The following is a 15,991-nucleotide window of genomic DNA, read 5'->3' as shown; positions in this document are numbered from 1 at the left end:
GAAGCGGGCGGAAGGCCCTGTGCGGGCAGATGAGCCACGTCCCAGGAGCCGGGCCTGGGTCCTGGAGATGGCATGGGGGCCGCATGGTGGGGGAGGGGACAGTGTCTTGAACTCTGCTGGCGTGGTGGGCGCCCCACCACTCTCCCACCTCCTGAGGCCACTCTTCTGTGGCTCCTTCGCTTCGATGCCAGATGAAGGGGTTTTTTTTGTTTTCTTTTTTAAATATTGGTCAACCCAAATATACACTTAAGTGAAAGTCAGGGGACCTTGAAGAGATGCTGTTTGTAGAAGGTGGGGTGATGCACGAAGGTGGACCCCATTGTAGGTTAGGGGGCTCGCATCAGCAACATGTTCGTTTTTGTTACAGAAGCCAGAAACTCTGATAAACCTCAAAACCCCCTTTCTGCCCTCCCCGCCCCCCACCCTGTCACGGCAGTGCGGTTGAAGAAACAAAGGGGGCATGTGGTGGCCAACTGGAAGGAGGGGCAACTCCTGGGGAGTTTGACCATTTTCAAGTTCAGCGTCAGAGCTCCAAGTTCCATCTTTACTTTTGTCCCTGACCATCGACCCTGAGCCGGCAAACTCCCCCGACCCCTGGCAAGTCCTTCCCGGCAGAAACAGATTTCCAAACAGCATGAGAAGCATCTCGTGCCTTTAAGTAGACAAAATCAGAGGAGGGGTGACCTAACCCAATGGCTTCGTGTCCTATTTCTCACTAGAACAGGGTCGGCCCTTTGAGCAGAGGGGAGGCTCTGGCCCGCTGGGCGTTGGTCTCTACCCCGCCAGCCCGGCCCACCCCTGGCCTCCGCTCACCTTCATCCAGGTTGCCGATCACAGCCTGCTTCTTCAGGAAGTCATTGCACAGCTTCCTGCTCAGCCCGAAGGCCAGCATGTTGTGCGTGAACGTGCTGGGGGGAAAAACACCCGTGAGCCAGCGCCCCTCCTGCCTCCCCGGGGAGAGGGGAACCGGGCCCCGGGCCCTTCTGTCCTGGAGGTACGACATGCAGCCTGCCTGGGATTGTCAGACGGGAGCTGAAAATAGACCGTCACTTCGTCAGGCAGCCCACACTGCTTACTGCGAACCTGCCTGCCGCCAGGTGTGGGCACAGGAGGCGCGAGAATTAGGAACTGGAATCCAGGCCAAATGCAGTGACTCATACGCTTGAGCTGTTTCAGACTTTACAGTTGTAGCGACACCGTGTCACGGATGTGTGACATCGTGAGGTAGGAGTGTCCTCACCGGGTCTGGGTGTCGGTGTCAGCGCCTCTGCCCTGCTTTCTCTTTCTGGGGGTGACTTGGTGTCAGGGCGACATGGGTTCGGCCCCCCATGTCCTCTGGGTCATGAGGGGGTGGGGCTTCGGCCCCCAGTGCTCTCACCCCAGCTGCCCGAACGTGATGTTCTCGTTGAAGCGGAGGCTGTCATCACGCTCCTCCTGGGTCATGTGGCACCACTTCTCCCTGCAAGCACAGGTGACAGGACAGGGCGTTCAGAGTGCCGCTGCGTCCCCAGCCACGCGCCCCGCCCTGCTCTGACCTACAGGTGTCAGCAGCCCCCGAGCACGGCCTTCCTCCCGCAGGAGCGTTTGCTGGCTCTTACACGAAGCCCGCCAGAGCTCCGACACTCTGCCTGGGGGCCCACACACACTTGTTCGCGAGCCCTCCCTAGGGTGAGGAGATCCAGGAGCTCACACGCTTTCTACCACTGGAGAGGACGTGTGCTTAGTGGCTGCTAGGGCATTCTCTAGGAGATGAGGATCCCATGCCCTTCTCTACGGTCGAGGTCACGGCCCCATGTTATGGGCAGAGAGACCCGCAGAGGAAAGGACCCTGTGTGCCGCCCATGGGGGTGGATGTCCAGATCGCCACGGGGAGGCTCTCGGGCATGGGCTGTGTCCCCAGGCCCCTCTGGTTTGGGCAGTCCTGGCTTGCTGGAGGGGGAACGGCCCGCTGCAGACGACAGCCACGGGGAGCACGCAGCGGGGAAGGGCCCTTTGCCCACGCCGTCTGGCCAGGCATCCTGGGCCGTAACTTTCTCCCCTCGGCTTTCTCACCACCGATGCTGACTCTCCACACCCCTCCCAGGGCGCGGGGACCAAAGTCACGTTCTCCCACAGGCCCCAGTGAACCGTGACCTGTGCCCCCCAAGAAGATGGCACAAAGCCTTCTGCACAGGTGTGAAGGCCCCACGAGAAAGGGACATGGTCAGTGTGGCCTTGTGGGCGGGGCTGAGAACAGAGCCGCCTGCCTGCTTTCCGTGGGCAAACACTATCGAACGCAGGACCTGGGGAGGGGAGGGTGTTCTCCGGAGGGACATCAACTCTGTGTTCCTGCACGGAGGCCGGCCCGTCGGCTCACTGCAGCGGACTGTCTCCCCCCTCCTTGTCCCCGGCGGGCGGGTGACCGTCCCAGCCTGCACTCCTTCGTCCCCCGTGCCCCTTGAGCCTTTCCCAGACGTGTGCCACTTGCAGCAGATGCAGATGGCGAGGAGGAGTCATTTTAGCCTCTCTCTCTTACAAATGAAATGCTGCCTGATGAACCCGACTAACACAAGGTCAGGAGAAAGGTTGGAGAAGAGGGAGAGAGGAGGCAGGATGAGGGACGAGGGGTTGGGATAATGGAGAAGCCAGAGGAAGAGAAACAGAACCAAGAACACCAGCACCTCCCCTGCCCTCCCTCCCTCCTGGCCCAGGGACCCCCGGCTGCAGCCGCAGCTTAGTGGGAGGGCGCAGGACGTCAGGGGCACGACAGAGGAGAGGAGAAGGGCGGCTTCTCGTCTGCTCGTGCCGACGACAGGACACCCGTGGAGATGCCCAGAAATGCCCCCAGCTCCTACACTAATCCCACCTTTCCCCAGTGGCCACCCTTAGGGTCGCCCTGGCACAGAGACCCCTATATTACACCCAGGCCCGCTGGGCATGGGTGCTCAGGCTGCACCGGCACAGCCCAGACCCCTTGGAGCCATGAGGTGCAGAGGCCCTGACTGCACCGCTCCTGGCCCAGGTGAGAGGGCGGTGCTTCTCGCTGTGACCAGGGTAGAACAGGGACCTTTAATCTAACCCCTGAAGAAAGAGGTGGAAGGTTATTAGCAGTCAGTCGATCAGGTGATGCCCACAGTCAAATCAACCCCTTTACATGGAGTCTATCACCCAATACCAGTCAAGGTCAAAACCCACAGATGGCGGAACATGTGTCTAGACTGCTGCAGTGGGTATCGGGATGTGACCCACAGCCCGAAGGGTGGGAAGCCTGTCCAGGCCGGGTGGCTCAGCTGGTTGGAGCGTTGTCCTGTGCACCGAAAGGGGGCGGGTTCGATCCCCGGTCAGGGCCTGTGCAAGAGGCAACCAGTCAACGTCTCTCCCTCCCCGCCACTGCCCCCTCTCTGAAGTCAATAAAAACACACCCTCGGGTGAGGATAAAGAGGAACGGGCAGGCTTCTGGAATGGAGATGTCTCCACCCCCGAGCGCGCAGAGGACACGGACGGCACCGCCAGCGGGTTACCGCTGGGGAGAAATGACACTGGCGGCATGAAGTTGCCCTGCAGTCACAGCCGACCCCCTGCCCCCAGTCGTGGAGCAGCACCTGCCGCTCTTCCGGGTGGGACCCGGGGCGTGTTTGGGTGTCCCGGGGCAGGTCCGAGATGTGCTCGGTCAGACCACATCTGCTCCGGGGAGAAGACCCGTGAGGTCCAGAGGCTGGACTCCACTCTCTGGCTCAGCCCTGACCAGCGGGAGGCTACAGAGCCAGGGCACTGGCGGTGACACTAAGAAGCCTCACTCCAGGAAGGCTGGTTAGTCACCTTCCCCTGAGAGACTATAGGAACTCAGGGGGCTTCTACGGAAGGAGGTATTGCTTAGGCCTAAATGCTCCTTTTAGAGCCATAGTAAGACTGCGTAAGAAATAAGGTTTCCACCCTGGCTGGTGTGGCTCAGTGGACTGAGCGCTGGCCTGCAAACCAAAAGGTTGCCGGTTCAATTCCCAGTCAGGGCACATGCCTGGGTTGTGCTCCATGTCCCCAGTAGGAGGCACACACAAGGCAAGCACACAGATGTTTCTCTCCCTCTCTTTCTCTCTCCCTTCCAGTCTCTCTAAAAATAAATCAATAAAATCTTAAAAAAAAAGAAACAAGATTTCCCATAAAACAATAAGCACTAAAAAGACATCACTGCCTGGCTGGCGTAGCTCAGTGGATTGAGCGCGGGCTGGGAACCAAAGTGTCCCAGGTTCGATTCCCAGCCAGGGTACATTCCTGGGTTGCAGGCCATAACCCCCAGCAACCGCACATTGATGTCTCTCTCTCTCTCTCTCTCTCTCCCTCTCTCCCTCTCTCTCTCTCTCCCCCCCCTTCCTTCCCTCCCTAAAAATAAATAAATAAAATCTTAAAAAAAAAAAAAAAAAAAAAAAAGACATCACTGATTAATGGAAGCATGTCTTAGGAAACTTTCACGGGGTGGGGGGAAATCATTGTATCAGAAACGATATTTTGAATGGGCAGGATTTTAACACTAAAAATATATTACAAAAGCTGTCCAACAAATACAAAATTCAAACAGTGAGGGTCAGACCCCACTGCCAGGAAACAGCCTGGGTCTAGGCCTTTCTCTTCGGGGACCCCCTCACTCACACAGGCTCCCCGTTAGGCTGGGAGAGAGCTGCTGCCCATTCTCTGTGCCCCCTGAACCTGCCTCGATGGGCAAGGGCCTGGCGGACCCCCGCACACCTCTGGGCTTATGGCTGCAGAGAGGCGGGTCGTCTGAGCCAGGCCTCCAGGGTGACGAGCGAAGTGGCGGGCGGTTTCAACGTCTGCCTGGAAGGGGCCCGAGCGGCCCGGGAGAGCTTGCTTTGCTCAAAATCAAAGCTGACTTTCTGGACTTCTCTGCTTTCTCCTCTCTGAACTCCCACTGGGCCTTCTGGGAGATCTGGGTGCCTTATTTGTTCCCTGTTTTGGGGTGCTCTGTCCTTGGAGAGGTCTCACCAATCACCAGCCTGTCCCAGCACTGAGCTTGCTTCCCAGGGACACCCTCACCGCTGGCCGCCAGCACGGAGTGGCACCTGGGTCCAGTCTCTGGCCCCCCGCCCACCCTGAGGTGGCCCTGGAGGGGACCCCCGGCACTGTAACATGAACAAAGTCACGTGGACACACACCTCTTCTTCTCCTCCTCTCCAGCATCCCCTCTGGAGCGGCAGCAGAAACAGGTCAACAGAGGAACATGTCAAAGTCATGCAAGATATGTGGATGGAAAAAGAGAACAAGCGAAAGAAGGAGGGTTATTACAGGCAGAAACGGAGAAGGACAGAGCGAGGCAGGGTATCGAGGCAGATCTGCTTCCTAGGAGCTGGAGAGCTGAGCCACAAGAGGAACCCCATTCGCCCACGGGCACCTGAGCTCGTCCTTCTGTCTCCTTTCCCGGCAGAGCGTGGCGTTCTCTCTAGAGTCCGTGGGGAGGGGGTCAGCGCTCCCTCCCCGCACGTGCTCCCTCTGCCTGGCTGGAACCCCGTCACAGCCGACGGCTGGGGCCACAGGCAGGCCACCTCGCTCCGCTCCCCTTGGGGTTGGTTGCCACCCAGGCAGGAGGATTTCATCTGAGGCTCCCCTTGTGCTAGTGGACCGCAGACTTAAACTCTCTCTCCTGCCAGGGACGGAGGCTAAGAGGTCTCCCAGTGCTAGGGACCAGGGACGAGGGAATTCATTTTGTCACTGAGGACAGGTTCAGAGGCTTCAAAGTCCTGGAACTGGGGGGCCCCTAAGGGTGCCCCGGGTTCGGGAGGGCTGCTCCCCTCCTGCCCAGTGCTGCGCGCAGTGGGTGGCAACCTCAGCCCACTGGGACCAGGGAGAGCTGAGCAGCAGCCGCACGGCATCGGTGCCAACCCCTCACTGCCGCCACGTGCTTTGTGCAGCGGGTCACCCGAGGGGCCTTCTGAAGTGGCAAGACCACCCACAGGGACGCTGGGAAGGGCTGCAAACCAGAGGAGTTGAAAGCGGCAACTGCATTTCTCCAGATGTTAAAGCGAAGTCTGGGGGTGGCGGCCAGCCCCGCACCCCAGGATCCTGCAGGATTCAGACTTCTCACAGAGCATGAATAGGCAGAGTGGCCCTGGGGGTCCTGATGGTGGGTCATTCAGCGGGAGTCTGCATTTCCCAGGAGGGTCAGGCCAGGTCATGCCAGAGCCCCAGCACAGGAAGCGCTCATGCAAGCCCAGTAGCCCGCCGCCCACGCAGCTCTGCGCCCCGGACACTGCAGGCAGCTTGCAGGGCCCAAGGCCAGATGGGGTCGAAGGAGAAACACAGACGCATGGACTCAGCCGTTTCTTCGCTCTCCTCTTCAGAACGGGAAAAGAAAGCTCTCCCAGGTCCTCTTCCCCGAGGAAAGCCGGCCCAGACTTTGCTCCTACCTGGTCGTGGGGGACCGCTTTCTCCTCTCACAGTGGACAGCGTCGAAAAAGGCCGCATTCCAGAACCTCAGCGTGTGCCTGCGAGACAGAGACGCGTGTCACTTCTCCCCAGGCGAGGAGGGAAGGGCAGCTCTCAGCCCACTTGAGGGATGGGGGGGGGGGGGTTTCCCGCCACATCTGGGTGATCTGAGGGTTCCAGGGAGATGGGGCTGAGAAGAGAAAACGAGTGTGGGCCTCTGCCCTACATCAGGTGCCTCCCTGGGGCTCCGGGCCGAGCACCGTGAGAGCGCCTGCACGTCTCTCCCAGGCGACACCACAGTGTGGGGGCAGGTGGGGCAGAGCTGGGGAGCCCTGGGTTCTTCAGGCCAAAGCTGAAGTTGCCACAGACAGGGTGCAGATGGGGCCCCTTCCTGCTTCTCCGTCTCCCGTCGAGGCTCCCAGGACAAGGCAGGGGGTTCGGAGAGACCAGCTTTTCGAGAACAGGCAGCAGTGACATGAACAGGAACCTGGCAGAGACGTGCTGAGAGCAAACGTGTTTACAGGGACACAGAGTGAGAAACGTTCCTCTTAGGGAAGGCCAGAGGTCGGCAAACCACCGATGGGGTAGGTGGGCCAAATCCGGCTGCTGCCTGCTTGTGTCAATCAGTGTTCATAGGAACTCACTCACAGATGGTCTAACAGCACAGTTGAGTGGTTGCCCGCAAAGCCTAAAATATTCATCACCTGGCCCTTCAGGGCTGTTGCCCTGTTGCAGCTAATGAGACAGCTCCCAAGTCGAGGCCCAGAGGTGCTGAGCTAAAGTTGCTGGACAGGTGTGATGGGGCTGGCCAGTTCCCACTTCTCCCTGCTTCTTCTTGAGCCCTGCCCAGCTTGGGGGGCGCCTCCCGGTGGAGGCTTCTGGCCAGCTCCAGCCCAGCCCTCTGGCCGGCTTCCTCACCGGCCCTCATCCCGCAGCAAGACTGTGATCTCTGAGGAAGGTGCACATCTGGTACCCTCTGGGGTCCAGGTGCCCGCGCACCGCCAACGGTGTGTAACCAGAATGTGGCGGTGGAGAGGCTTTGGAGGGGTCAGAGCCGCACTGGCGATCGTCCACGGAGCGAGACAGAGGGTGAGACCTGCCCCACCAGTCTCTTACTTCAACCTCAACCTTTTATATATAAAATAGCTTCACTGGGATACCACTCACACACCAGAAAACTCACTCTTTGGAAGCAGGCAGCCTGGTCGTGTTCGGTGCATTCACAGAGCTGCACAGCCGTCACCTCTCTCTACTCCCAAAACGCAGGTGCTCTCGTCAGCCCGTAAAGAGACCCCAGACCCACTCGTAGTCGCTCCTCACTCCCCACTCCCCTCAGCCCCTGGCAGCCACCAATCTACTTTGTCTCCAGGGATCTGCCCGTCCTGAACATTTTATATAAATGAAATTGCACTACATAGTCTTTTGGTCTGGCTTCTTTCGAATAGCAAAGTGAGTTCCCAGTCCCTCCACGCTGTGGCGGTGCCAGCGCCTCATTCTCTAGCACGGCTGGGGGACACTGCGTGGCAGGGAGGTGTCGAGTTTTGTGTGTCCGCACATCAAATGCCCGTGCGGATGAACGTCAGAGTGTTCCCACTGTTTGGCTATTATGAACATGCGTGCACAAGCTTTTGTTTGAGTATGTGTTTTAAAATTCTTCTGAGCACGTCCTTAGGAGTGCTGTCCCTGGGTCACAGGGGAGCTCTATGTGTAACCTTCTGAGGACCTGCCAGGCTGTCTTCCACAGTGACTGACCCATGTGACGATCCCACCAGCAGCGCACGAGGGTCTCAATTTCTCTACATCCTCACCAGCCCTCGCTACTGCCCATCCCTGCTATTTGGCTATCCTCATGGGCGTGCGTGACCCTCACTTTTGACGAAGACAAAGGTGCAGCAGCTGCTGCCCCGCAGGTGAGGGGGTGGGGGGCATACCAGATGGGCTGCTGCTTCAGGTGCGTGTACAGGTAGATCTTCTCCCCCTTCCTCTCCTCCTCTGGGCTGCTCACGGTCACTGCAGGCGGGGGAGAGAGACTGAGTTGGGCTCTGGCTGCACCCCCACGTCGGCGACCCCCATGGCAATGCTGCGGAGGCCCCTGCTCCTCCCCAAGGGCCACAGAAACGCACGGTTAAAATTGCACGACAGCTTTTCTGCTGCCCGTGGGCGGTAATGACACTCCTCATCCCTGGCAAGGACCCTTTCTGAGGCGGGGGTCCCTGGAAGGCTCCTGCGTCCCCAGTCATACTTCCCTCAGCTTCCCTGGGATAAAGAGTTTAGTTCCTGCTTCCTCTCCCCAGAGAAGTGGCTTTTCTCAAAAATTCAGTGAGCAAACAGACAGCAGCTGAGGGTGACTGGGGAGTCCCCGCCGGCAGCACCTCGTGTGCGAGGTGGCAGAGCCCCGGGACGGCCAGGAACCTGCTGGTCGGTGCCGCCAGGGAGGGCGGGGCGGGTAGAAGACTTCCACGGGGACGGGGTCAAGGGGACCGGTAGCTGGGGGGCACTCACCAGTCTTCTGAGGCTTGTCCTTGGGCTTGCTCTCGTCCTCGCTGGGGGAGAGAAACCACACACAGCAGTGACCCTATGACCCCCACACTCTCTCAGAGAAACATTTTACGTTGCTGAAACGGGATTCAGTGTCATAACCAATGTGTACATTTAATGTTTTTTCTCTAAAAAAACTTCTATTGAATCAATGCTACATTGATCAATTGTCAGTCTTAGAATTTAGGCTTCTTTGTGCTGTTTTCTCAAATTTAAAGCATGTGGACCAGAAAAGGAATAAAGCCATGTCGCCTCGTTGTAACCAAGCCACTGGAGGTGACGGCAGGGACCCCAGGGTGCCCAGCACTGGCCCCGGGTCCAGAGCTCTCTTGCTGACGTGCCCCTTTCTGCGGAAGCTTTAGTGTCTACAGGCCTGTTACCAGCATCCTGAGCTCCTGAGGGAGGGCTGCTGTCCTGGGGACGGTGGTGTCTCCTGAGCCTGCCTCCTTCCTTGTCACAAGCTCTCGCCAGTTAGAGGGGGCGGCAGGGGGCGGCGGGGGCGGGAGGCTGTACCTTCCCTCCTACCAATTCCCATATGCTTCCCATCCGCCCTAGAAAACACCGACCCACAGGGGACATCCCTGCATGTCAACAAACAGAAGAGCGTTTGGACATGCTACAAAAATCGGGTGGGGTGGGGGCAGGGAGTCAAGCTGGGCTGGCAGCTGTGCCTCTCGGGAGCGGCTGTAGGCCCCGAAGGTTCTTCTGCCAAAGGCGAACAGATTCTTCCGCTACCAGGCCAGGGCCTCCTCGGCCCCTTGAGCTTAATTTGACCTCTGCTGTTTGTCTCACCTGCATCCCTGCCCCTCCCCGCAGCCAGACAAGGACGCACACCAGGCCACACTTACTCATTTTTCCTGACCAGGGGTCCCTTCAGCTTGGTCTCCAGCCCCCCGAAGAAGCCCTTGACATTCTCCGTCTTGGCCGACGTGTTCTTCAGCAGCCTCTCGGCAATGTCCTTCTTCTCCGCTAACCAGCTGTTGGCGGACTTCAAGTAGGAGTCGATGCTCCCTGCCGGCTTCTCCTTGGACTCGGAGGGAAGCAGGTGCGGTTTGCCTGGAGACAGAGGGGGAGTAAGAATCACACTGTGCAGCAGCTACGACAGACGGTGGAAAGGAACTCCTGTTAGCTGCTGGAGCTGCTCTGGTGTGGCCGGGAGACCTCCTTCCACAATGGCCGGGGCATGGCAGCAGGAGGAAGAGGCTCAGAGATGCCCCGGAGAAGGCGTGAGCCTGGGCACCTCCTCTCTCGGGGTGGTCACTAAGCACTGACCGTACAAGAGACCAGCCCGGGGCCGCAGGGGCTGCAGGAGAAACAGGCAAGGATCCAGCCCTGAAGAAGCACGCAGTCCGGAAAGGAGGTGAGCACTGCGCGCACACAGTGAGAGCCCAAGGAAAGAAGCAGTAATGTGGTAGTGAGGCCCGGGGCTGGAGGACGTGTGGAGAAGAGTGTTTCCTTGAGGTGGGAGGAGGAGTGCATATTCCAGACAGGCTTGAGGGCACCCGGTGGGGCCTGAAGCCGCCGAGGGAGACAGCAGGGGGAGGGTGTTCTGGGAGAAGGAACAGGGTGAGTGGAGGCAGCACGAGAAAGGGCCCTTCCTAAGGGCAGTATGTGGACCTTCAGGCCAAGACGCCCCCTGGACAGGCCAAGGCACTCCCTGCAAGTCAAAGGGCCTCCTACAAACCAAAATGCCCCCTTTGGACCAACGTGTCCCTATAGGACAAGGCGCCCTCTACAGGTCAAAGGGCCCTCTACAGGTCAAGGCACTGAGTACCTCCTACTAACTGAAGCTGCCCTGTGTACCGGTCTGACTCAGAAAAGCAGCATCTAGCTGTTCTGCGAGAAGGAGGAGCCACAGGCTGGATGAGGGGTGCCCATCTGACCCAGAGACGGCTGATGAGGGGCCCAGAACCAAAAGCCTGCCCAGTGGTGGTCTGGGGGAGCTCAGGCCGTGGGAGCAGCTACGAGGGGGATGGAGATGGTGGCTGCTGGGCACGAGGAGGGGACGAAGCCAAGCTGTAGCGGACAGGGATGCACCACAAGGGCGAACCTGTGGGTCATGACGGCAGGGTGCCCTGAACTGGCTCTAGTCCCCATGCAGGTGCCCAGCAACCTCCTCCTTCCAGTGGCCTGAATGAGACTCTGTTGTGGCAGCTTAAGACAGAAAGCCCTCTGTCTCCAATGTACCAGAAAGTTCCAATGGAATGAGCTAGAAGAGCTGTCAGAGCCTCAGCATCAAGTCCACACTCCTTACGAAGGCATCTCTAGCCCACACCTGGGACCCTCGGATGTCAGACTGCCCCTCCACCTTCCTTCAACAGCCAACCCCGTGTCGTGTTTGCTAAAACCTAAAACTGACATTGTCACATGCAACAGTGTCTGCCATGAAGTGTCCTGCTGAACGTGTTCATTCCCTCATCCCTACCAGAGGGCAGTGTCCTTCGTCCTGTGGGCAGTCCGTCACTCGGCCCCCAGCACAGACCACATCTCCGGCTTTGGGAATCTCACTCCCGGCTCATTCCCTCCCTAACATCAGCTTTCGCCATTTTCTGGAAGCCTGACAGCTTCGCCTTTAATTAGGAAGAAACCCTCATTTGATGCCATGTTGGAAGTCGACAAGTCCCGAGTTTCCAGGTATGCCCTCCACGGGCGCCATGCCCCCACAGCTCACCGATGTGGTAGTAGGTAAAGCACATGGTCATGAGGTTCTTGGCGGGCCCGAAGTCATCCATCTGATGGCACCTGGAATGAGAAGCAAGGCTGACTGGCCACATAATCGTTCCACTCCATTTTCTTACTGGGAATTCATGAAACAAGACCAAAATAGTTTGCAAATGTGCTAAATGGATAGCTCACTCCCCAAATGCTACTTAGAGAAGCAACAGAAAAATCCCTCTTGGCCCAATTAGGTGAGTTACCTGCAGGCACAGAGCGGGAACTGGGTCTGACTCTGGGCCTGACCTCTGCATTGTCAAGCTGGAACAGCCAAGGCCCGGAAGCTCGACCCTACGTACAGGAACACGCCAGGGCTGGAAACCAGGCCTCGGGTCTCGGGTCAAAGCGGGCCCTCCAGCTCCCGCTTCGTGGGAACTGGCAGTGACTTAGAAGACACACTCTAGTCAATGGTTCTCAGGCGGACGCAGCATCAGAATCACCTTGAGGGCATGGGAGGCTGTGGGTTGCTGAGCCTCCAAAAAGTGTGTGGTTTCCAGGTCTGGGGTAGGTCCCAAGAAAGCGCATTTCTCACACACTGCCTCGTGCAGCTGATGTTCCGAGGCTCCTGGCCCAGGGATGGCGCATGAGAACCACCGGGAATACACAGGCCTCCCTATTCTACGTCGCTTACTGATAGTCAAATTATTATGTGCCAGAACCTTTTATGTACTAAAGAATGTTCTACAGATGTGAAGAATTATACTGACTATATTATATTATGCTTACTATATTAAAATTTATAAGATACACAGAGATCCAAACAACTTAGCAAACAAGAAGGGGAGAAACTTCACGAAGAGGGCCTGTCTGCCGCTAGGACTTTGCACTGTGACAGGTGCTGACGCTGCAGTGATGTCCCCTGAGGCAGTGGGAGTTAGAGAAGAAATGAGGAGGGATAAGCTCAATGCCGTTGACAGTGCCTGTGTTGAATAAGTTACGCTGCAGTGACATATTACAATACTCCATAGCCACTGCAGGTGCAGAACTGTAGGTAAGTGCAATGCCTTTTTGGAAAAAAAAATTGCTGCTTTGTGCATCACTATGAGAGGTTTTTGTTGGGAGGCGAATCTAAAGTGAGAGAAAAGGGAGTGAAAAAGGATTTCCTTTTCTTTTTAGTAAAGATTTTATTTATTTTTAGACAGAGGGGAAGGTAGGAAAAAGGAGAGGGAGGGAAACATCAGTGTGTGATTGCCTCTTGCACGCCCCCTGCTAGGGACCTGGCCCACAACCCAGGCATGTGCCCTGACTGGGAATTGAACCTGCAACCCTTTGGTTTTCAGGCCGGTGCTCAATCCACTGAGCCACACCAGCAAGGGTGAGGCTTTCTTTCTCATCCCAGGCTTCTGTGTACCTTTGCATACTATTTCCCTTTGCACTTTTCTTTCCTGTTTAGTTTTTAACCTTGGACAAGCAATACTTTAAAACAAAAAGTCAACCAGAATGATCCAGACAGTGGGTTTGGGCCATTTTTGTCAATCTTTTAATATAAAAATAATAAGTTTAGAGAACTGAACTATTAGTAAAACCATAAGAGATTAAATAAAAGTATAAAAACTAAAGATACTAATAAATTTAACATTATATAACTCATATTTAAAAAAATAATAAACATTTCAAAATATGAAGCTTTATATTATTTTGTTTGGAACCATACAAAAAATATAATATATATGCTCACAAAGTAATGAAAAGATGTTGTATTTTGGCAGGGTTGAAACTTGAATTGAATTTTTTCCCCCAAGGAAAACTACAAAGGACGTTGAGAATCAAATAACTACATGACCAGGTGAGTCAGGCAAATATACACAAACTATGGGTCCATGACAATCCCTACGGATGCCCATGCCTAGAAGTTGAAATGTCTTTAGCACTTGAGCGCACGCTGCTCACGAGGCAACCACAGGGCTGCTTTGCGTGAGCTCCCTGTGCGCCCCCAGCCGAGGCGGGCACACCCGGACTCCCCGCACCGGGACTGCGTCCTGCACGTGGGATGCTCTGAGCAAGTGCAGGAAACACACTGATCCTCGGCTCTCTCGGTCACTTTCCTGCAGGGCACGCATGCCCCAAGTTCATGGCGGGACAGGTGAGGCGACACCAAGACACAGGGACATTAAGATCGAAGAGAAGAGCTACATTTCTGTTGTGAGAAGGAAGGGAAGGACAAAATGGACACGGGGACACAGGGAGGTGGCTGTGGTATAAGCCATGGGACAAGGACGTGCTTTGAGGCCACACTGAGGTGACGGGGGTGAAGGGGAACACAAGTGATTGTCAGAGCAGCCCCTTCCTCTCCCACCCACAACCTGTCCTGTCTCCTGGATCATTAAAGCCACTGCTTGGCTTCCCCAGGCTTAAATGGGTCCCTTAGATTCATCATTTGGAGGACATGTCACCCACTCTGACTCAGTCCTAGAGCCATGGGGCCTCAGGAGGAGAGTCCCCTGAGTCCTGGGCGTGCCCCCCACAGCTCACAGAGGCGGAGGGGCCCTGCCCACCACCCCACAGTGGCTGAACGCCTTTGTGACGAAAGGCTCCAGCAGTGCCGAATTCCTGCTCGGAGCAGGCTAGGGCATCCAATCGTGCCATTAAGTGGGCGGTTACCGAGTGTGAAGTACTTCACAACAGGAAATCAAGACAATTCCAGATCTCTGATGGAGGAGGATAAGGCCAACTGTGTGTAATCACAGTCTGTCCTGAGGACCTGAGTGGAGGAATTTACTCACACCCAGCTGCGGCCCTCTAATCTCTGCTGTCAGGTAAGGGTTCTTACTAGCTCCCTCCCACGAGATGCGGGTCACGACTTCCCCTTGTAGCTGATGCTGGGTGTATCCCAGCAACTTCCAGCTGGTGGCTCATGTGGCTGTTACTCACAGCTGGGTCATTATCATTACAGAGCAGGGCAGGGAGGGAGGTGCAATAGCGTTACTTACTCGAACAGGACCACTGCAAAAGACTGCACCAGGCGATAGAAGGTTGCCTCTGAGACACACTTGGAATTGCAGCGCTGTTGGGAAGAGGGAAGACATGTCACTGGGGCAGTCAGGTGGCAGAGGTGCACAGCAGCTCAGAGAGGCTAGGCTGCAAGCTCACCATGCTGAGCACCCCACAAGGCAGCTGGAATGAGAGCCCGGGACCATAGCAGCCACCCCGATCTGCGCAAAGCAGGACCCCAGCACGTGACCGTAGCTCACTGGGGCTCGGGCAGATGTTTTTCTGTGTCTCCTCCTCATGGGATTCTAAAAACTAGGAACTTCACACACTCACCAACACACGAAAAAGTATGGAGGGACGAGACCCTTGGTGACAACACTGGCTATTTCTGGACTGTATGTAGACTTATGAGTAGGTTTTCTAATGTTGCGTACAAGCATTTCTAATTCTTTGAAGAATAAATTGTTTGTGATAAAAATACTTCAAAAACTAAGAACTTAGGCCACTTTACAGAAAAAGAACCTCTTGGATATTTACAAAACAATTCTTTTTGGACTTACAGGCTGTCAATGTCTTGAATATATCTCTAGAAAAACTGATTTTTTTGTGGGTTATTTAATACAAATACCTATGGATGTAACCCACATGCGTGCCGTTGAAAGCCTGACTGCTCTGGAATGTCATGTGGCGGACAGGCTGGTTTGCTCGCTCACTCCTTCCAGGGAGACCCCCGAGTGCGCTGCCTCCCTCTTCCCACCGTTCTGGATAGGCCTTTTCAGAACACCATGAGGTAAGAGTCCCCTTTTTTCCCTGCTGGGTCATTTCCCTTGCCTGTTTTCTCCTGAGTGGAGGAATTAAAAAGAGAGAGAGGATGCTACACACCACCAGCCTGTTCCCCAGCACCTCCCCTTACCTGCGCACTCCTCCCGGCACCTGTCCTTACCTGGGCGCTTACGAATCGAGCAAACCACTCCCGGCCTTTTCCATTTTCACTGCTGCAGTACTCCCCGAACTTGGCTTTCTCCTCCTGGTCCAAGTCCTCCCTGGAAAAAAGGAGCAGAGGGAGAAAAGACAACTTTAAATCCTCTGAAATAAAAAAGATAGCAATCGGGGGAAGAAGAAAGATAGGAACGAACAGGTGTCGCACCCAGCTGAGTCCGGCTGCCTGACCCACACCCATTCATCTCACCCTCTGGGTCACCCCTTGAGGGAACAGTGCCCTTTCTGCTGCGCAGGTGAGGACACTGGCCTGGAGGGTGCGACACAGCTGTGACTGCGTTCAGACTTCCTGGCTCCGAAGCCCCTGTTCATCCTCCCTTGTCCTCCTGCCTCCAGTTAGGTTGTCCGGGCACCAACAAGGGTGACATCCCCCTCCTCTGAGGACTTGGTTCTGTCG

General features: G+C 56.2%; 1 protein-coding gene across 2 annotated transcripts in view; it reads right to left on the bottom strand.

Annotated features, from left to right (window-relative positions):
• KIAA0513 (KIAA0513 ortholog) overlaps positions 1-15,991 on the bottom strand; it is a 50,534-nt gene that overhangs the window by 5,681 nt on the left and 28,862 nt on the right. Inside the window, exons 3-12 of one of the 2 annotated variants that reach the window (XM_028501974.2) lie at positions 15,539-15,638; positions 14,595-14,668; positions 11,621-11,691; positions 9,798-10,005; positions 8,914-8,954; positions 8,343-8,421; positions 6,393-6,470; positions 5,145-5,174; positions 1,379-1,459; positions 814-908 (exon numbers count right to left, since the gene is read on the bottom strand). In XM_028501974.2, the coding sequence (XP_028357775.1) occupies positions 814-908; positions 1,379-1,459; positions 5,145-5,174; positions 6,393-6,470; positions 8,343-8,421; positions 8,914-8,954; positions 9,798-10,005; positions 11,621-11,691; positions 14,595-14,668; positions 15,539-15,638 (857 nt within the window). The remainder of the gene's footprint in view (positions 1-813; positions 909-1,378; positions 1,460-5,144; positions 5,175-6,392; positions 6,471-8,342; positions 8,422-8,913; positions 8,955-9,797; positions 10,006-11,620; positions 11,692-14,594; positions 14,669-15,538; positions 15,639-15,991) is intronic. The other variant, XM_028501976.2, reaches the window with a different exon arrangement.

The sequence above is a fragment of the Phyllostomus discolor genome, chromosome 12 (genome assembly GCF_004126475.2).
Source record: "Phyllostomus discolor isolate MPI-MPIP mPhyDis1 chromosome 12, mPhyDis1.pri.v3, whole genome shotgun sequence".
In the NCBI taxonomy this organism is placed as follows: domain Eukaryota; kingdom Metazoa; phylum Chordata; class Mammalia; order Chiroptera; family Phyllostomidae; genus Phyllostomus; species Phyllostomus discolor.
The sequence above is the reverse complement of the archived record's forward strand: the minus strand, read 5'-3'. Positions and strand labels throughout refer to the sequence as shown.